This window comes from Coptis chinensis, chromosome 8 (assembly GCF_015680905.1).
Source record: "Coptis chinensis isolate HL-2020 chromosome 8, ASM1568090v1, whole genome shotgun sequence".
Taxonomy (NCBI): Eukaryota; Viridiplantae; Streptophyta; class Magnoliopsida; order Ranunculales; family Ranunculaceae; genus Coptis; species Coptis chinensis.
Genome location: NC_141463.1, coordinates 89129835 through 89151242, shown reverse-complemented (window position 1 = coordinate 89151242; position 21408 = coordinate 89129835). Strand labels below are relative to the sequence as shown.

The 21408-nt window shown below is 36.8% G+C and overlaps 1 protein-coding gene and 2 pseudogenes across 8 annotated transcripts; all 3 read left to right on the top strand.

Moving 5' to 3' along the window:
• Nucleotides 1–103: 103 nt before the first annotated feature.
• Nucleotides 104–8035, top strand: LOC147484085 (protein SEMI-ROLLED LEAF 2-like; annotated as a pseudogene). The gene is made up of 20 exons (XR_015204271.1): nt 104–250; nt 338–494; nt 573–647; nt 1170–1285; nt 1695–1809; nt 1915–2043; nt 2450–2497; nt 2689–2891; nt 2981–3174; nt 3376–3668; nt 3838–4041; nt 4088–4505; nt 4637–4786; nt 4931–5006; nt 5176–5303; nt 5775–5975; nt 6066–6206; nt 6638–6766; nt 7185–7403; nt 7609–8035. The product of XR_015204271.1 is annotated as a protein SEMI-ROLLED LEAF 2-like (transcript).
• Nucleotides 8036–9316: 1281 nt separating this feature from the next.
• On the top strand, nt 9317–9762 carry LOC147484084 (GDP-L-fucose synthase 1 pseudogene; annotated as a pseudogene).
• Nucleotides 9623–17959, top strand: LOC147484083 (DNA gyrase subunit B, chloroplastic/mitochondrial-like). Of its 7 annotated transcripts, none has more exons than XM_086575971.1 (7): nt 9623–9816; nt 12867–12943; nt 14239–14349; nt 15075–15145; nt 15567–15708; nt 16312–16326; nt 17565–17737. In XM_086575971.1, exons 1-7 carry the CDS (start codon nt 9762–9764, stop codon nt 17586–17588), a joined length of 495 nt encoding a protein of 164 aa, XP_086432097.1. In that variant the 5' UTR covers nt 9623–9761; the 3' UTR covers nt 17589–17737. The 7 variants fall into 7 exon arrangements, with proteins under 7 accessions (XP_086432097.1, XP_086432098.1, XP_086432095.1 ...); XM_086575972.1 differs by lacking the exons at nt 16312–16326; nt 17565–17737 and adding exons at nt 17124–17142; nt 17222–17366; XM_086575975.1 differs by lacking the exons at nt 9623–9816; nt 16312–16326; nt 17565–17737 and adding exons at nt 12471–12589; nt 16400–16490; nt 16613–17110 and having other exon boundaries at nt 14929–15145.
• Nucleotides 17960–21408: the final 3449 nt, after the last annotated feature.

Below are 21408 nucleotides of genomic sequence, written 5' to 3'. Positions count from 1 at the left end.
AAACAACCAAATTCAGTTTCGTTAATTGACTAAAAATGGCGTGGCCTGTTTTATATTCTTCTGCAGCAGGCGCGGAGTATAAAAATGGCAGGGGCTAGAAATAGACACAAAACAAAATAAAAACTAAAAAACAGGAGAGCAAAACGCGGAGACATGATAGATTGAAAGAGATCCTCCGCTGCTATTTTTTTCAGGCATTGTATTTATTTTTACAAGGCATTTCCGGCCTCCCGACCTGCTCTTTCAGGCGGTAGTAATCATTGTTATATTATATTATACTATTCATCAACCTATATATATTTAGTTGATATTTTAATCAGTTTTTTTTTGCATGTAGGCTGGTTCGGGATTGAGGAAAGATGGGCTTGATGTCGAGGAAAGTGTTGCCAGTTTGTGGGAGCTTATGTTTCTTTTGTCCTTCAATGCGTGCAAGATCTAGACAACCTGTGAAGCGATACAAGAAGCTTCTCACAGACATTTTTCCTCGTAGTCCGGTTAGTTTTTTCATTTTTTTTTTTGTATTATGTAGCTACATTGGTATAAAAATATGATTGTTGATATACATTTTCTAGGATGAAGAACCAAATGACAGGAAGATTAGTAAATTATGTGAGTATGCAGCGAAAAATCCTATGCGCATTCCAAAGGTAATATCGGATTCTTTCAATTATTACCTATGTGCCTTAATGCCTCATGCATTTTTCAAAGATCATTGTATTGCTTTACACTTATAGATGAATCTAGGGATTTGGATAAGTTACATAATGTATTAGTAATTTGCTAGAAAAATAACCAGATGACTATAAGGATTCGCACCCCCAAGTTCAATTACCTAGCTGCATATGCTCTTGCACCTCCAGACGTTGAATTCTGGTTCCGTCCCTGTTTACACTTGTACTTAATATGCATCTTTTTTCAAAATTATGTTTGTCTGTTTTGTTCAGCTAGTTCAACAAAAGGAAAGATTTTTGAATAAGACAAAAAAGAATTACAGGAAGTTACAAGAATGAAAGAGTAACGTGTAGTAGTTGTTTCACATTGGACACTTGACATCCCTGGTTGCTTCTATATTGCCACTCCTAAACCCAAACACTTATCAGCACATTCCTCCTAAAATAAATACTGAAAATGACTGAAATTATTGATGAAAGTTTGGAACTGATTATCAGATCTCAAATTATCTGGAGCAAAGGTGTTACAAGGAAGTAAGAAGTGAGCACTTTCATTTGGCAAAAGTTGTCATGTGCATCTACAGGAAATTGTTAATTTCTTGCAAGGAACAAATGTGAGTTTACCGAGGACGTTCTACTGATTTCTTTCCAAATGTCTGAATACATTCAATTTTTTTGCCTCTCTCTCTCTTTCTATTTACTTTCCTTTTAAATATAAATGTACTATGGGAAGTTGTACTTTCTGGATGCAAAATGATTTGCTACAATGGCCACATATTCTAATGTTTGTTTTGTTTTAGCCTTTTAGGTTTCATTGCTTGGTATGATCATCAATTGATATGTGTAATAAACCTACTGTGCACTAGTTGATGAAATAATACCCTTACATTTTTCTTTTCTTTTTTGAGAGACCAAATACAAGAGCTAACTGAATCTTAACATTGTGCTTACGAGTCGAATCTTATTGTGTAACAGTTATATCTGTCTTAGTTGTAAATTTATCTGAGTGTTGATATGTCACAGGTCCCTGTTTGCAAGTAGCTTACTTAGCATCATACAAATTCTGCTTGACCAAACACGGCAGGATGAAATACGTATTATTGGCTGTGAGACTCTATTTGACTTTGTTAATAGTCAGGTACGTCTTGTTGCCTGTTCTTTCTTATTCTCTATGTGCTTTTTAAGCAGGAAGTTTCTTTTGGGAGGAGATGTAAACTTATGGTATATCCCTGACTTTTGCCAGACAGATAGTACCTACATGTTCAACTTAGAAGGTCTAATCCCAAAGCTCTGTCAATTAGCGCAAGAAGTAGGGGAGGATGACAGGGCTCAACATCTGCGTTCGGCTGGGCTGCAAGCCCTTTCTTCAATGGTATTCTATCCCTCCTGAGTATATATAAACTGCTATTCTTCGTTGTCTGTGACTTTAGGTTTCTGACAAATACTGCGAAATCAACTCCTTTCACTTCATGTGTGTTGTTGCAATTTTTCCATGCGCCAAATGACATTTTTTTTTTGATTGGCAAGTTTGTTTTAAATGAGATCAGTAACTCTTTGATGCTGGCGGGGTTCGAGCCCCAGACCTCTGGTATCATCACCCAAAGGTTTTACCAACTTTGCTAGTTGGCACCTGCCCAAACGGCATATTTGCTTCTCTTATACCATTATTTCTGAAGTCATAGTGCATGGATACTTAAAAATGGATGTATTCTTGCCTATTGCAATTCTATTGCTTGTCATCTCCACTAAAAATTCCTTCTTTATTATTTTATACGCAGATCTGGTTCATGGGTGAATACTCTCATATTTCATCCGAGTTTGATAATGTAAGTGTTTTCAGTTTTCTTATAACTCAAGAGAGAACTCTTACTTTACATTTGTTGTTATATTTTCTATTTCAAAGTTTTCTGTTTCATCTCCAGTCCTTTGCTAATTCTTGTTTTGTATAATATTACAACGGAGGATAATTTTCCCTCTCAATTTCGTATAATTCCATTGAATTCTTCATTATCTACAGGTTGTATTAGTAGTCCTGGATAATTATGAAGATCATAAGAATAAGGCAGAAAATCTTGACCCTGAAACTCAAGGTACCCAAAGTCGGTGGGTGCAGGAAGTCCTTAAGGTTCAAGGCCATGTTTCTCCTTCACCTGATGTCATGACAAGAGTTCCTTCTTGGAGAAGTATTGTGAACGATAAAGGAGAAATAAATGTACCTATGTGAGTCCTTGCCTCAAATATTTTGCGATTGTTTTCTACATCTTGTGGATGAAGAACAATGTCATAATAGATTCTGTTACTATTCACAGGGAAGATACCAAGAACCCGAAATTTTGGTCTAGGGTATGCCTGCATAACATGGCCAAGCTGGCTAAGGTGGCTACAACGATACGGCGTGTCTTGGAGTCTCTGTTTCGCTACTTCGATAATGGTGATTTATGGACTCAACATGGATTAGCTCTTCCTGTTTTGTTGGACATGCAGTTGTTGATCGAAAATTCTGGTAAGAGTTTGTCAATTACTCAAGAACTGTGTTTCCATATCAACGGGAATTCCATCTTGCAAATAAGGCGCCTTGTCTGGGCAAATTTTTTGAATGAGACCTTTATTCGAGCTATTGTTTTGAGTAGTACTCTCCCTCATCTAATTCTCTTGCTGTCCTTATAGCCCCTGTCTTCTTATATTTCAATACCTCAATTTGCAGGTCAAAACATGCATTTGTTGTTGTCTATTTTAGTCAAGCACCTTGACCACAAGAATGTCATCAAACAACCTGATATGCAACTAAACATTGTTGAGGTTATCACTGCCCTTACTCAGCAATCTAAGGTTCAGGCTTCTGTAGCAGTTGTTAGTGCATTCACTGATCTCCTGCGACATTTGAGAAAAAGCATACACTGCTCACTGGAAGATTCAAGTCTGGGTGTTGATATAATTAAATGGAACAGAAATTTTCAAGCGGCGGTAGACGAGTGCCTTGTGCAGGTATCGAATAAGGTAGTCTTTTCTCTCCATGTTTCTCAGTATTCTCATCACTCTTCATGTTTGACAATATAAATGATTGGGAAGAAGTTTCTGGTATTTCTTTCTCCGTTTCCCTAAATACTCGAGACAAAGCTTTTGCCAAAACTCAGTAAATATGAAACTCAGATACTACGGTAAACAGGTTGGAGATGCAGGCCCTGTTCTTGATGTGATGACTGGGATGTTGGAGAATATCTCAACTGTTACAGTGATAGCCAGGACTACAGTATCTGCGGTTTATCGGGCTGCTCAGATAGTAGCATCTTTACCAAATGTATCGTATCAAAACAAGGCAAGTTAGGCTCATTCTTTAGTTAATTCTTTCTTCAATACCTCGTTTCCTGATGCCATATCGCCCTGACATGCTCCAAACATTATTTAGGCATTTCGAGGCATTATTTCATCAATTACTTCTAGCTATGGTCCATCAGGACCATGAAACACGCGGTGGGAGCTCACCGCATCTTTTCTGTTGTTCTTGTGCCGTCCTCTGTTTGCCCCACACCTTTTCAGTAACCTCTGACTCAAATAAGGCATATGACCTTCAAGGACCCTCTCTAGAACTGTTTCTGTTTTTCTTCTTCAGCTGCTCTTTTGAGAAGCTTACGAAAAGGACAAATTTTCTGTAATGAAAAAAATGCTTGTCAAGAAAATACTGATAATATGTCTGTAGATGGGGAAGTGAAAAGCAACAATGAGGGGATTCTGACAAGATTGCAATCATCTTATTCCCCGAGTTCATAGTGTGAATGGTTCCCCAATCCTTCAACTTCTGGCACATTCTCAGGAAGCAAATTACATAAAGAACTGGTATGTGCCATTGATCTCTGCTTCATCCAAACAATATTTTCAATGTCATTTTCTAAATGTTTATAAGACACTGATATACATTTTTTATTCACCGCCACCTGATATAGCCTTTTCTATTCGTTAAACCTCAGGATCCAATTTCCCTCAGGTTGAGTAGTTGTCAGGTTACTCTCCTGCTTTCATCTATATGGGCACAGTCCATCTCTCCTGAGAACACACCCAGAGACTATGAGGCAATAGCTCATACCTACAGCCTGCTGTTATTATTTTCTAGAATCAAGGTAATAATGTGTGTGATTGTGCGTGAGTGGTACCATTTGGATTGCAATCGAATTATTTTGTCGACACAATAGAGCTGTCATTTTGTTCTTGTTTTTGTTATTCATCCACTTCATCCACTTATGTGGTATCTATAATGTCTGTAGAGCTCTAATCATGAGGTTTTAACTCGAAGTTTCCAGCTCGCATTTTCCTTAAGGAGCCTTGCTCTTCGAGAAGGAGGTAGGTTACTATTTTATTTGTGTTTACTTCAATGATTTTTGTTTCCATGTTGACTGTTCTCATAGATGATTGATGCCAAGTTTGTTTAATTTTTTGCGCTGAATGAATGGTTTTTAGAGAGCATGCTATGTTGGACAAGGATGAAATAACGTTTTCCCCCTTCTTGCAGGTCCACTGCAACCATCACGCCGTCGATCTCTCTTTACCTTGGCAATTTCCATGATCATCTTCACATCAAAAGCCTACAATGTGTTACCACTTGTATCTCATGCCAAGGCATTGCTTACAGACAAAACTGTATGTAGTTTGTTGTTCCCGGTGTACTTTAGCATTCCACTTGCTTTGTCGTTAGTAATTCATTTTACAAGGAGGATTTTGCCTATCAATAGCTCCTAATGCAATGAGTGTAAAGTTCATTGTCAAAAACGTGTACCCTGTGTGTTCTACCTAACCTTTAAGTATGTCTTGTGAATTAGTGATTAACTTTCTGTCTGGACTATGCTTGGGTTTAGTAGGAATTAGGCCCAAGTTCATTCATTTACTTATCAAGCCTCAAATTAAGTCGTAAACTATTACCAACCTTACATACTGTCCAAGCCTGGTCTCTACTAAGTGGAACTTAAATTCCTTGGGTTTTTCTTGACTTGTCAATAATGTACCTGCAATATTTATATCTATTCAATTGTTATTGTTTTATCTTTATTGTTGATGAAGAGTCGATATTTTGCTCCTCTTTGAAGTTTGAGCTTGCATTGCATGCTTTTGTAGGCCGATCCTTTTCTACGTTTGGTAGACGATTGCAAACTAGAGGCAGTCAGTTCTGGTTCAGACCATCCCATAAAAGTTTATGGAACAGAAGAAGATGATAACACTGCTTTGAAGTCACTAATCTCAATTGAAATAACCGAGGATCAGTCAAAAGAATCCTTGGCTTCTACCGTTTTAATGAGTTTTTTAAATTTGGCAAATGTAAGAACTTTTATCACTTTCTAAGCATCTTATGGATCCTATCGATTTAGTTGGAGAGAGCGTTTGACTTTTGCATCTGTGTGGGTGCAGTCTGAGGCATCTAGTCTGAGGGAGCAGTTGCTAAATGAATTTGTGCCTGACGACGTATGTCCATTGGGATCTCAGATATTCATGGAAGCACCAAAACAGAACTCCCAATATTGTTCGCAAGACAATGAATCTGTTGATAAGGTAACTATATTCTTCTGATACTTCCTGGTGGTTTACGTAAGTTGGGCACAGTTGCTGTTGTTGGAATCCAACTAAGACTTGGAGTATATAAACCTGATTGTTGTAAAATACTAAAATCAAATCCTACAGAAGAGCTAATCATTGAACTGGTTAAACCTTTTTCCAACATTTTTATATTCTGTATTATATATCACACTTGAAAAAGAGAAGCATGTGTTAGGAGTAACTAGGTCGAGTTGACCAAGTTCTTAACCGAGACCCTGCTCATGTGGCAAACATTCTACCAAAGCTGAAGCATAGGTCAAAAAGATATCATCTCAAATCTGAAATAGAGTCAAGTTAAGCTCTTCGGTTTCAAGCTGCTCTCTCACATGTTACAGATATCTGCAAAAAAAATCTATATCACTATGTAACTTTGTTTATGATTGCAGGCCATGTATACTAGCTTTATAGAAGATGATGACATTGCTCCTGAAGCAGCTGAAAGTCATACAAAACCTAATATGCAGATGGTCATGGAATTTCCTGATCTTTTGAGTGTTAATCAACTTCTGGAATCGGTATGTTACTCCATTGATCTTCAAGAAAAAAAAAAAAATTAATCAAACTTATTATGGTTCTCTTTTTCATCCTAATTGAACGCTTTCTTGTTGAAGTACTTCAAGAGAAAAGCCAAGGTATACAAATATTTTAGTGTCAAATTTAGTCGGCCTAAAAGATATAACATCTAGCCAATGTTGTTTAAATTTTTGCTTTGTTCAACATTCTAGTATAATGTTCATCATTCATCACAACTTTGGTCAATGAGATGCACTATGTTTATTGTACTCAGTCTTAAACACATCTTGTGAGATGTTGGCTTTGTTGCAGTCACCATTGTTGTGTAATTAGAGCATCCAAACAGTTACATGTTTGTTTTCTCTTACATAGTGTTTCACTAATCCCGTCCTCGTGCCTAAGAAGTTGAAGTTTGCGCAGGTCCTTGAAACAGCATGTCAAGTTGGAAGGTTTTCAGTCTCAACTGCACCCGATGTTCCTTATAAGGAAATGGCCAGTCACTGTGAAGCCCTCTTGACGGGAAAGCAACAGAAGATGTCCTCTTTCATTCATGGTCAACAGAAACAAGAACATTTGATCAACACCTTTTCAGTAGATCGAAAGAGTGATGTGAAGGTGCTACCTGATTTGGGTCTCCAGGTAGTATACTACTTACATAGTTACATTGCCTTTGTATACCTAGTCAAATGCATTTGTTCTTTTATGCTTACATATTTCACATAAAAACACTTAAGTGTATATACACTGAAAGTTAAACAAAGGACCTGCTTATGGTTATGTTGGATGTATAATTAATGTTCTTCTGTTAAAGCTATTATCTGATACCAAATTGTATCTGAAACAGAAGAGTGGCAATCCTTTCATAGAGCTGCGAGTCAGTACAGATGTACAGAGACCATCTATTGGTGCTGGTTCAATGATCTGTGCAACTGAGTACCAGCAGCACCCTCACATCTTCCGGCTGCCAGCATCGAGTCCATATGATAACTTTCTAAAAGCAGCTGGCTGTTGACATGACAAATCTGGATAAGTCATCATGACCCTAAAATGGCCATTCCGGTTAGTGACTCTGAAGCCACCAGCAACAGCTGCAGATCCAAGCGTCAAGTATACTGTGACATCTGCAATGCTGCATCAAGATAAATCATATAAAACGCCCAAATTCATCATTTTCTTCGTAGATTAACATTGGATGTATAATATTACGTGCTAATTTAAAATAAACCACCCCCAAACAATTTTGAATTTTGAAGGGTGTGGTTCATTAAAAATGCAAGGCATATCTAATACAAATAAAATAAAAAAATGCTAAGGACTAATAATAATAATATATATATGATTTCTCATTCCATAAATATATATAATCATAGTGCGTACAAAATCGAGAAATCAACATACACACTGAAAAATAAAAGGGTAAATTCGTGATTCGGCCATGATGCCATTGTCAGCAACACTCTCTTAATCGAGAGGGTTAACAATCGATATCGTGGGGTTTCCCTTGCAAGTTATCCAATTTTACTGGAAAACAAACACTGTTACATCACCAAAGAAATGATGTGCGCTATTGGGTCTACGACACTATTGTCATGATTTTTAAAATCATAACTGAACATGCATATCTTCTGTTGAACAGAAAAATACATATTAACATTAGCAGTAGTTGTATACTGTATAGTTAAGTGAGCGGAGCAAACGTTCTGGGCCGAGGGGAGTATTTGTACAAAAGATAACTTGGTTAGTTTCTGTCTGTCTGTCCTCATTCATCATTTATTCTCTTCGTCTTTCTCTCTCCACACCCTTTCAATCTCTCTTCTCCACTCTTCCCTCTCTGTTCACGCCCCACTGCATAGCAGATATACTAAGATACACTTTTAGATAGGTACAGCCGGTACATGTGTACAGTAAAGGCAAGCCCAGATCCAACCCACCAAGAAGAAAATATTGATACCGTATAATATACCGATATTTAACTGTCGAAATTTATCCTACATATATATATTGAGTAATTGACACACTGTTCGGTAAATACTATTACATTTCCTCTCCAGAATTTCAGATCTATAAATCTCAATCTCAAACCAGTCTTTTCTCCATAATGGATTCATTCTTATCAGACAAATCCTCAAAAAATCTTCATAGCGGGACACAAAAAGGTTTAGTCGGTTCCTCAATAGTTAAAAAACTAACTGAATCCGGCTACACAAATCTCCTCCTCCGCACCCACTCAGAACTCGACCTCACCCGTCAAACCCAAGTGAAAACTTCTTCTCAACCCACAAGCCCAATTACGTAATTTTAGCAGCCGCAAAAGTAGGTGGCATACATGCAAACATCACGTACCCAGCTGACTTCATTTCAATAAATTTACTCATCCAAACCAACGTCATTCAATCATCTTACACCAACCACGTAAAAAAATACTATTCCTCGGTTCTTCATGCATTTATCCAAAGTACGCCATTCAACCTATTAAAGAAGACGCGTTACTTACAGGTCCTTTAGAACAAACAAACGAATGGTACGCGATTGCCAAAATAGCTGGGATCAAAATGTGTCAAGCATATAGGTTGCAGTATAACTGGGATGCTATATCGGGAATGCCAACGAATTTATACGGGCCGAATGATAACTTCCACCCTGAGAACTCGCATGTTTTGCCTGCGTTAATGAGAAGGTTTCATGAGGCGAAAGTTGGGAATGCTAAGGAGGTTGTGGTGTGGGGGAGTGGTTTGGCTTTAAGGGAGTTTTTACATGTGGATGATTTAGCTGATGCTGTTGTTTTTTTGATGGACAAGTATAGTGGATTGGAACATGTTAATATAGGGAGTGGGAAAGAGGTTAGTATTAAGGAACTAGCGGAGTTGGTTAAGGAAGTTGTTGGGTTTCAAGGGGAGTTGGTTTGGGATTTGAGTAAGTTGGATGGGACACCGAGGAAGCTTATGGATAGTTCGAAGCTTGCGGGGTTAGGATGGGTTCCGAAGATATCGCTTCGTGATGGACTTGTGGATACCTATAAATGGTATTTGGAGTATGTTAAGCAATAATGCAGGTGTGGTTGTTTATTATTATTTTTGTTTCAATTGTCCATGTTTTCTATTTGATGACATTCCATGTTTTATTTATTAGTATCATTAAACATGAGAGTTGGGATGGAATTTGTTTGAAATTTTATCAAGTCTAGTTTTACAATTGTTTTACAATTGTGAGTTTGTGATTATGCCATTCCCATCATAAAGCGTCTTGCTGAGCAATTTTTGCTCCGAGTGTGAGAGGTGGGATGGCAAATGATAAGTTGGTACAAGGTGTCAACCCGATGGGGATGTCTTAGCTGTGTATGGATGCCTGAGCACTGACTCCTATTAAAATTTCCACGATTACTTATGAAGTTTATTTACTTATAAGAAAGAGTCTTCGCCTTTTAGTAGTTGATACCCTCTTTTCTTATTCTCTTGTTAACATTGAGTATAATTCGCGTATTGGTGTTTTTGTAAGTTGTTTGTGGTAGGTGCTTGATTACCTTTTTCTTACAAAGAATCAGCTGGGAATCATACTTGTTAGAAAAGGAACATATTATTCTTTTCTAGAGGAAACAGTAACCATAGTGTCTATACTGCACGAAAATGACTCTGTTTTTCATGTCTAGCAGTGGTGGTAATACTAGTTGTGCTGGCCAGTCCTATTCCTCTAGAGGATTTTTCTGATTTGCTTTTAATATAAGTACTCCCCAACATGTTGGTTGTTAATTGGTCAACTACCTTATCTTGGAATTATGGGGTGATGATTTAAAAGGTACTTACACGCTCAGGTTTGAACAAGTTCTTCATGTTGCCTATTAATGGAATATGTATTTACCATAAAGTATGAATGAGTCGTGGGCATAATCTTCAAAAGTATCGGAGTTTATGTCCGTGTCATTATTTGAGGATATAGATTATGGAAGTCAAATGTGATTCTGTTTTTGCATGGTTAGGACTCGAGAAATGATAGATCTTTTAGGAAAAAAGAAAATTACAAACATGTTCTGAAACTTAAATTTGACGATTACATATATTATTAAAGTTTTACTCAATATGGTACACATTCTTCAAAGCTACCAAAAGTTTAGGTTTCTCCAAACAAGATAGAATACTTCTCTGAAAATGTAGATTTCATTCATATCAATATGTTTTATTTGCCCCATAGGACATAAACTTAATAAATAAAGCGAGCAGATGGATGCTAATCATAATCATATTTTTCATCGTGTCTTTAGTTTGTATTTCAAACCTCATTTCCCTAATGGAATCCAATGCCCACGTTAGGATGTGGACACGGGAAGACCTTTAGGCAGTTAAAAGGGACTCTGAACGTTCTTACATTTTACTTAAAATTAAAAACTTGTTTGCACTAGTGTTACATTCCTAGTTTGCCTTCTTCTGTATTTTGTTTTCGTTTTGCTTTGTTAATTCTGGTACAATAAGATAAGATCCTTTTAAATAGATGTCCACTTGCATAACGATCGTTAAATATGTGTATTACATTCTTTCTTTCTTTAAATAATTTCTAGTATAGTGAAAGGTCTAAACATTGATATTTTCCATCTTAAGTTGTGTTTAGTAAATGTTTGAGATCTGTAAGTCCCAAATCAGTGATGATAGCGATAGCCTTAGATATTATCTACCAATAATGTTTCGAGTTGGTGCAATAAAATGTTTTGGGTGGTCATTACCTGCCTTTGCAATATAAAATGAAGGTAAAAATTGACGAATATACCTTTTTGATATATTTGTTAGTGTTTTAGATTTGTATATGCATATTGCCTATGGATTAGGACCACCAATATGTATGTGGAAGTTTATGTAGTCTCAAATGTAGCTATATAGTGTCCGGCTTTGGTCGATAGCACGACAACAAAATAACTAGATAACTCCTTCCAAAGATCATTCCTATTCTTTCTTTTTTTATTGTTGTTTCCTCATGTCCAACTTTAGTGATATCCCTTTAAGTTTGGGTGATACGAGTCGTTACTAATCAACTTGTATTAAGTGATGTAGAAAAAGGAAGGAGTGGAGAAGGGAAGAGAAGAAGATGGCGAGAGGAGAAAGAGTTTAAATCAACTTGGAAGGTGTAGAAATTTATTCTCTTTGGGGCAGCAATCCTTTTTCTAAGCTAAAAATACAAGGATTACCTAAAGATCCTCATGGAATAAAGGAGTTGTCGATTAGACTCTTCCAGTTTTAGGCAAATAAATTGTTCGAAGTGGTCTTATACCTCCGGATGCTCCTCTTAGATGAATTGACAATTCTAAGTCTTTTAGGCGTTATTGCATTTCAATGCTAAATTGACAAGAAATACCAAGAATGTCCTGGAAGGGTTGCCAATTTGACTCTACTTTTCATTTAAGCAAGTAAAATTTTGAGAAGTGGTTCTTCCTCTATGCTCTTCTTGGGTGATTAAGTAACCTGGTATACTAAGTTCCTGCACCCCTATACATGAAGCCTTGGGGCACGTTGTCCCGTTGTGGAGGTGCCTGGCAAAGTCATTGAGGCTGTTGATTTTCAAGACTATATGAGGCTTCCACTCGAGAGTGTTACTAGATTCCTGATTCTTATTTAATTCTCGGTACCCTGACTCTTCAATAAAGTTGATATCTGATCAAAGAGATCATCCGAGCTGAATCAATTATTTTGTTCCTACATTTAACATGTCTTGGAACTTTACCGAAGTTGACTTTTATTGGAGCCAGAAAACTCAACTGGTTTCTTTCTGTTCTGTTCTACGAAAACTTTAACTTGTCATGTACTTCCAGCTGAATTAAGTGCTGCTCGGGGAACAATAATTAGGTTCTGGCCTGATACAGAAGGCATTTTATTTTATTTTCTTTCCTTCCGAAGTCACATGCTCAATACTGTGTTTGATACCAAAGGTTTCCAGTAGCCTACTGGTCAAGCCTTGGGAGGTTGGCCCAAGGTCTTGGGGATCAAATCCCATCTTCACCGGGAAAAGGGGGATTTAGGGGTTTCCGGTAATAGAGTAGTGACTAGAATAAAAAGTTCATCATCGATGTTATCAACCATATCAAGGTTTTCAGTACTTGTGTTATTTGATTTGTATTTGCAGTTTTTACTACTTCAGTCGAGTTTGACCACACCACAGTAGCAGGGCGAATCAGGGAACTTTCTTTTCTGAACCCCGAGGTAATGTTATACTTTTAAACTACAAACATCTTACACTTTTCAGTAGATAATTCCTACGAGGATCACATTCTGAATAACCCTTTTGGTTTCCTGTGTGCTTGATGTCAATCTGTGGTTCTAGTTTTGATGTAAGAACTGGGATCCTTATCCTTGAAGTTTGACCCTCAAGTTTCACTTTTGGAGCTTATTCTTAGGATGAAAAAGAATTTGAGTAGTAGGTCGAGAAAACCTAAAACAAGACCATAAAAAACAAGATTGCATTTAGAAACTTTTCGTGGAATATGTACGATGATTTGATGAATATGGCTTTCAAGGGTTGTGGGTTGCTGATGGTAGTTGCTCTTAGGTTGTGGATGAATATCCTTAATTTTCTTTACGTTTCCATGATGGAAGTGAAGAACCTCATTGGTTTAGGGTGCGGAGGAAAAAATAAGACAACAGAAGAGTTGAGAGGAGATGTTTGTTGTAACTCCTGTTTAACACCTTTATTTTTCCACTATGTTACATGGACTCACAATATTTCAAAAATAATCTGTATCGGACACATGGACACATATTGTATGTGAACCACAGTTTTCATATTTCACCGTGTCAAACACTTCGTATCCGTGTCAGTGTAATTAGTTTTTCCAATGGTTGTTGGCTTATCTGCGATGGAATGGAAATTTAAGAATACACAAATATCTGATTTGGTTTTATTCTATAAAATAGAAGAAAATGTGATAATATGTGGTGAGTTGGTCCATTTTTTTTAGTTAGTCTTATATTAGGTTTCAAATACCACCCCCCAAAAAAACAAATTCCCATCTTATTCTCTTATCTTTTCTATTTCCATTCTGCATTGACTCCCCTTTCAATTTATGTTTTGTACATCTGTTGCATGAAAAATTAGTTCTTTCCTTTAATCTGGGGGAATCATTTGTGGATGTTAAGGGCTGCTACGAGAATGATGAGTCTTTAAGGCATGAATGATAGACTCTACATTTCACACAATTTAAAATCCATTGCTTGAACTGATGAGCTACAATTAATAAAGGTGCCTTGAGCCTTTGGTTCTGTATTTTTTTTTAATATTATTCTTTTGGTTCTTGCTTTCTGTGCTTTCTTGTCAATTATATTGAGCATATAATTTCGCAATGCCAACTTTTATGATAGTGTATTAGTGTATACTCTTTGCTTGAGACTCCTTGTTGAGCTGTGAGGGTTTTTCTTAAAGTGCTTGACTAATCTTTTGCATGTTGTGTCATCCTTTTTTTGGGTTTTTCTTTCTGGTGGCTCTCTTCTGTACTTTTCAGCTTACCATCACTTTAAGAAAGGAGGACGATGATCCAGAGAAGACGCAACACAATGAGTACTATTATGCTGGTGGGTTGCTCGAGTATGTGAAATGGTTAAATTCTGATAAGGTATATAATTTGCGGCTCAAGTGTTATTTGTTTCCAGTGTCATTATGGTAATCAGTTCTGATGTGGAAGAAATTATTCACTAAACTTGTTAAATTAGGTTGTACCCAAAACCTTTCATTATATATTTTATTTTGGTGGGTTGGACCATTTCTCAATAGAAGGTCCGTGATGCAACAAATTTCTGTTTGTATATTCGATAAAGGAATTATGGTAAAAGATATAGAGAATGAACAAGATGCACATTTCCTATGCTTCAAACCTATGTTACATGGACACACCATATTTTGAGAATAATCCATGTCGGATACGTATTCCTGTGTCTGTGTCGAACACATATTGCACACATATTGCATGTGATATACCTCAATTTTTTATATTACACCAATATTTTCGCCGTGTCAAAGACTTGATTTCCGTGTTGGATACGGACACACATATCCGTGTCAATGTAACTTAGCTTCAAACAATATCCATAGGTACTATGGTTCCAATGTGTGTTGTAGAGCATTTAGCATTTAATCAAAGTTTTTGCCTCATGCCATGCTTACCTTTTTTTTTTTTTTTTTTTTTTTTGGCAAGCCTGTTTTTAAATGAGATCAGTAAATCTTTGATGCTGGCGGGGTTCGATCCCCAGACCTCTGGTATCATCAACCTTGACCGACTTTGCTAGTCGGCACCTGCTGCCATGCTTACCTCAATATGGCTAAATGGTGTTTTTTGTCCAAAAACCAATTCATGATACTGTTGGCTTCAGAAAAGAAGTAGAAGGCATCACAATCGATTTAGCTCTCCAATGGTAAGATATTTATATTCATCGTTCTAAGTTCCGATTTAGACTTTAAGTCCTCGTTACTCTATTGGAATGACATGTACATTCTAATAGAGTATAGACTATACGAACTGATGCTTCAATAGGGCAATTGCTAACTTGCTGTATTGTGTAAGTCAGCACTCAGCAGTGAGATGCTTATGCCAAATTACATTGCATTGAAGTCATATAAGTCATCCTCAAACTTGATGGAAGTATCTCATAGAATGTAGCACACACTCTTTCAAAATTACCTTACTATCACATACCAAACCTATTTTAGTGGTAGATAGAAAGGACAATGTTGTATTTGACCAAAGCTTCTCCATTGTCTATGGAATGGTGTGTCCATTTGAATTGTTAATTTTATTTTTTTAATTTTATTTCTTTTGTTGTTGTCATTTTTTAGGTGTTCAGATGCATATTCATATACAATGCTTGGATATGCTAATAGCATAAGAACAGTTGATGGTGGTACACATATCGATGGTGTCAAAGCTTCATTGACAAGAACACTCAATAACCTTGGGAAGAAGTCGAAACTTATCAAGGTACCCCCCTCAGTTTATATCTCCCAATCATCTTTTGTCAATAACTTTTTGATTACGGTCCCTATGCTATTTAAATTTGTCCACACCATGTTTCAACATATGTCTCCAAAACTCATTCTGCCCTTTATGTATGTATTCACTGTAAACTATAATTGAATCCCTTTATATTTCATTGGCCCAACCAGAATTTTGAGGCAGCTGTGGTTAATGATTGCATGATGTCACCATTTGTATTAATAGCCAAATACGATCAGTGATATGGACAGGGTTTTCTTTGTTGCAATCAGATTTTCTCAGTATTTAGGCAATCAAATGATGAGAGCTTCAACTTACATAAAGTGAATGTTGCGTGTCCCTGGGATGTCATAGACTCATAGCGAAGCAAATGGACTAATAAACTAAAATGGCAAGCGTAACATAAATTTTAGTATTCCTAGGCTAAGTACTGATTGAATTTGTTTTAATTTTTGAATTCCAGCCAAGGGGTCAATTAAAACTTCAGAAAAAACAAAAACTGAATAACTAATTTTATGTCTATCATCTTTCTCCGGTATGTTCTTGTGTACAATTAATGTTCTTGGTTTGTGGTTTGTACCATTCCAGGAAAAGGACATTAGCTTGTCTTCTGTTAAGATTTTATTTGGAGTTAGAGGTTCAACGTATTCAACTATATCGTTCTTGTCTTCTGTAGTTCATTTGTTGCACAAAAGTTTTAATTCAATTGAAGATTGAGGTTCAAGATTCTTATTTAGAGCCGCTAAATCTTGGGTTGTTATGGCGAGGTTTGATTTGTTTCCTTTCCAGTTCCAAATGATGTAGTAGTATTGCCGTCTACATAAAAGCATGAACTGTTAGTGTTTTATTGGTATCTTTGGGTTTGCTCTGAGCTCTGTGTTCTCTTTAGTTGAAGCACTAGAAACGATTGACAAAATGCCATCCTATCAACTTACTGGTGGCTTGAGAAAAACATTCAATTTTATGGAGTTGCAACTGTCCAAGAATTCCTATCCTTAAACTACCCCACTAGCGGACCTGTCTAGACCATCAAACAAATGGAAAAGGACATCACTACAAACTACGATTCGTATGGATGGGGGGCTCAGTGATCTAGTGTTATCCAGGAGGCTCAGTATAGTTGAACTGAGATGCACAACCCCATGTTTTCCAAATCAGACGAGGACAGAAGGTGCATAGCCGCCTTTAATGGTAGCTATTTACTTTATCGTTTGGGCACAGTTGAACTTGCTTGGCCAAGTCAATATCTTAATTTTGAACGTTTGTGATTTTTTAAGTTCCCATATAATTTGTGTACGTCAGACTACATTCCAATGTGGAATCAATTTCCTTCCTACATGGATAAAATTGTCGAATGCAGAATTTTGAGAAGATTTCATATTATACTTTTATTGATGCAGGCCGTTCTCCCATTACAAGGTAAAATTCTGAACATTGAAAGGAAGGACGAGGCAGTCATGTACAAAAATCAAGAAATTCAAAATCCTGTTCATTTCAGGGTGAAGATTTTAAGAAGGAAGCCCTTCGCTACCATAAGATCATCATCATGACTGAAGCTCTTGAGTTCTTTTATAGAATGTGTGAAACAAATACAAATCCAAATACAATCACGTTGTCTGGGGCCTTAGCAGCTTGTTCCCTGGTAAAGGATTTGAAATTAGGGAAGGAAATCCATGGGTTTGTTATTAGAAAACAGATCGAGTTGTCCACCGGTGTAGGAAGTGCTCTTATAACAATGTACTCGGGATGTGATCACATGGAATGGGCGTGCTCTGTGTTCAATGTGCTTTCCGATAAAGATGTAGTTGTTTCGAATTCAATTATTTCTGCTTGTGCTCAGCATGGACAAGGGGTTAGTGCTTTGAACTTTTTGAGAGGAATGCTCGACATTGAACCCAACAAGGTAACAATTGTCTCGGTTCTCCCTGCTTGTGCAAGATTGGCTGCACTGCGGCAGGGTAAAGAGATTCACCAGTTTAATATCAGGAGAGGGTTTGATATGCATATTGCAATATGGAATTTTAATAAGAACGAACCATTAGTCAAGCTGAAATTTTAGCCTGTGGCCTGTGGTGAGTGACAATCACTGGTGGGTTTTGTAACTGCACCTGGTTTTGGAAAACTACTGACTTGAGGCCATGCTTGGGACTAGTCAAGCTGCAATGTGTATGCAATATTGTACATTTTTTATCACATTTATAAGCTCGTGGAATATGTATTCTACTTGTTATGTTCATATTCATTGACCACCCATTGTAGATTACTCCAATGATTTGATCACATTTGTTCTCAAAAAACAGATACCCAACACTAGAGTTTACTACTTACTTCTATGCCAAAAAAAAAAAAAAAAAAAAACCAATTGTCGCATTTGATCAAACAAATTAATAACTACAACTCAAGTCACACAAACAAAACATTAATAACGACTAGAAAAAAAATGAATGGATTAGAGTTGTTAATTTTGCTGTTTAATATTGCAGTGGTATAAACGTAGAAGAACTCCAATGTCCAAACATTTTTGAGTTTTGAGTTTGTAAAACATCTTACGATTAGGGAAGAAAATGAGGTTACCAAAGAAAAAAAAAAAGAGGAATTGTCTTCGTCTTTGTAGAGAGTATGATAGACGGCAAGATTAATGAGATCTTTACTCATAAGCCAACAAATTTGAGGATTGACTCACGTCGCAAACGTAGAAGAACCGGAAACCAGTTTTGAGTTCTACTCGACATTAGATTGAAAATGACTCTGATTACCAAATTATTCTACACGGCAAGATTAATGGAGATCTTGACAGGCAAGAAAAAAATTGAATGCCGAAACGGATGATTTCAAAGGCAACATTAATGGAGATCTTGAGTAACTGAATAGGGGATGATTTCAAAGGCAACATTAATGGAGATCTTGACAAGCAATGCTCCTATATATTACTACACCACATACCTTTTAGTTTATACAATTCCCAAAGATGATTTCAAACCTGGCATTTACAGTTTTTAACTTTTACATCATCTTCCTACTCTTTAACCAGTTGATGTCCCAAACAAAACCTTGTATGGCCACCTCTGGAAATGAGACTGATCTTCACTCTCTGATCGCTATTAGAGATGAAATTCAAGGCGGCTTAAGCTCGTGGAACCAATCTGCTCATTTCTGTCAGTGGCAAGGCATTACATGCGGCAAGCGTCATCAAAGAGTCACAAGTTTGAATCTTTCCAGCCAGAGTTTGGTTGGATCGATATCGCCTCATATTGGAAACCTCACTTTCCTAAGGGACATCGACCTTAGGAACAATACATTCTACGGTGAGATCCCACAAGAAATTGGGTGGTTATTTCGTCTTCAAGCACTCAATCTGTCCAGTAACACTTTCGAAGGAGAAATTCCAGTCAATCTAACCCAATGTACTGAACTCAGGCTCCTTAATTTAGGTGAGAACTTATTGTCAGGGATTATTCCGGCAGAGCTTGGCTCATTGTCAAAGCTTGAATTCTTGAGTATTAGAAGAAACAAACTGAAAGGAGTGCTACCCTCTTCTTTAGGTAATCTTTCGTCGCTTCAAGTCTTCTCCACAGTTGATAATAAATTGGTTGGAAGTATTCCAGCCAGCTTTGGTAGACTGTCAAGCTTACAAAAATTCGGTGTTGGAGGTAATTTACTATCTGGTGAGGTCCCGTTAACAATTTTCAACATCTCATCCTTGAATATCTTAGTAATTACCGAAAACCAATTTAGTGGTAGTCTTCCACCAGACATGGGCATCACTCTTCCTAATCTCGTCGGTTTCTATGGTTTTGGAAATCAACTTTCTGGACTACTCCCAGTTTCATTAGCTAATGCTTCTAAACTTCAACTATTTGATATTGGAGAAAACAATTTCAAAGGACAAGTTCCTAAGGATTTTCAATTCCCTCAAACTATTGAACAGCTAAGTCTCGGAAGCAATCATCTAGGAACAGGAGAAGCTCATGATTTGAGTTTTATCACTTATTTGACCAACTCCAGTAATCTAAATTTCTTGGGCTTGGCCTATAACAATTTCGGAGGTGTTTTCCCGAATTCTATTACCAATCTCTCCAACCGAATGGAGAGGTTGTATCTAGGAGGCAATCAAATATCTGGAATTATCCCAGAAGGGATTGGGAACCTGGTCAATTTGTATAAATTAGATCTCCAGTATAATAACTTTTACGGTAGTATTCCATCTTCAATTGGAAAACTCCGTAGTTTACAGGGGTTAGATCTCTCCGGAAACAAATTATCTGGACCGATCCCATCTTCTCTAGAAAACAATACTAAATTGAGTGAATTGTGGTTAGGAAGCAATAGACTGGAAGGAAACATTCCTTCCGGTCTTGGTGCTCTTAGCCAATTGCAAAAACTGGATCTGGGACAAAACAACCTAAATGGTACCATACCTAAAGAGATCTTTAATATTCCCACTCTGCTTTATCTTAACTTTTCTAAGAACTCCTTAACTGGTTCCCTACCTTTAGAAGTAGGAAAACTAAAAAATCTTGTTGATATCCGGGCATCTGGAAATAAGCTGTTTGGTTTAATACCTAATACTCTTGGTGAGTGTTTGAGTTTGGAAATTTTATACTTGGACGGAAATTTGTTTGAAGGGACAGTTCCTCAATCTTTGAGTTCTTTAAAGAATGTCCAAGGGTTGGATCTATCAAGGAACAATTTGTCTGGTAGAATTCCAAAATATTGGGGGGACTTTCTGTATCTCCAGCTATTGAATCTATCCTTCAATAAATTTGAAGGTGAGGTACCAGTGAACGGAATTTTTAAAATTGCAGGCAATTTTTCAGTTGTTGGAAATTCCGATCTCTGTGGGGGTATACATGAACTGCAATTGCCACCATGCCGAATTAAGAAATCTGAAAAGCAAGGTGTAAAAAAGCATGGAAGGTGCGATCCTTCCAAAATGGCAATTATGATCAGTGTGTCCGTGTTTATTCTTTTGGCTTCATGTTCTCTAATATTTTACTTGAGGAGAAGAAATCAGTGCTTTGCTCTGTAATTTTTCCTTCATTTATGTCCTCTTCTCCTTCCATTTCTGAAGTTTGCATTTAACGGTCATTTGTTTGTGATTTCTTTCCTATGCTGAAAAAAATTGTTTGCTTTCTTTCTTTCTCTTTTAAAGAAAGTTGTTGATGAGACCAATCCTTCCATTTAGTAGTTAAAACACTTTTATGATTAAAATTGTATGAAACATTGATTGTAAATTTATGAAACATTAAAAAAATAGTACTTTTATTTATATTTTTTGTGAAGCTAATGGACTCTAATAATTCTTGGTTACCATGTGAGGTCAGCTCAAACTATTAATACTGTGTTAATTTGTTTCCCCAAAACAGGAGTTGCCACGTCGGTCTTATATAAATATCTGTGTCAATGTAACTTAGATTCAAACAATATACATAGGTCTCTCTCTTGATAGGTTAAGACACTATGGTTCTAACATGTGTTGTAGAGCATTCAACATTTTATCAAAGTTTTCGCCTCATGCCATGCTTACCTCAATATGACTAAATGGTGTTTTTTGTCCAGAAACCAATTCATGATACTGTTGGCTTCAGAAACGAAGCAGAAGGCATCACAATCGATTTAGCTTTCCAATGGTAAGATATTTATATCCATCGTTCTAAGGTCCGATTTAGACTTTAAGTCCTCATC

Excerpts from the sequence above, each read along its gene's own strand:
- LOC147484083 (XM_086575969.1), top strand. The coding sequence starts at position 9,762 with ATGGACTTGTGGATACCTATAAATGGTATTTGGAGTATGTTAAGCAAT. Across the intron at positions 14,350-15,074 it reads AATGGTTAAATTCTGATAAG|AAACCAATTCATGATACTGT; the intron begins GTATATAATTTG and ends TTTTTTGTCCAA. Across the intron at positions 15,709-17,123 it reads AGAAGTCGAAACTTATCAAG|GCCGTTCTCCCATTACAAGG; the intron begins GTACCCCCCTCA and ends TTATTGATGCAG.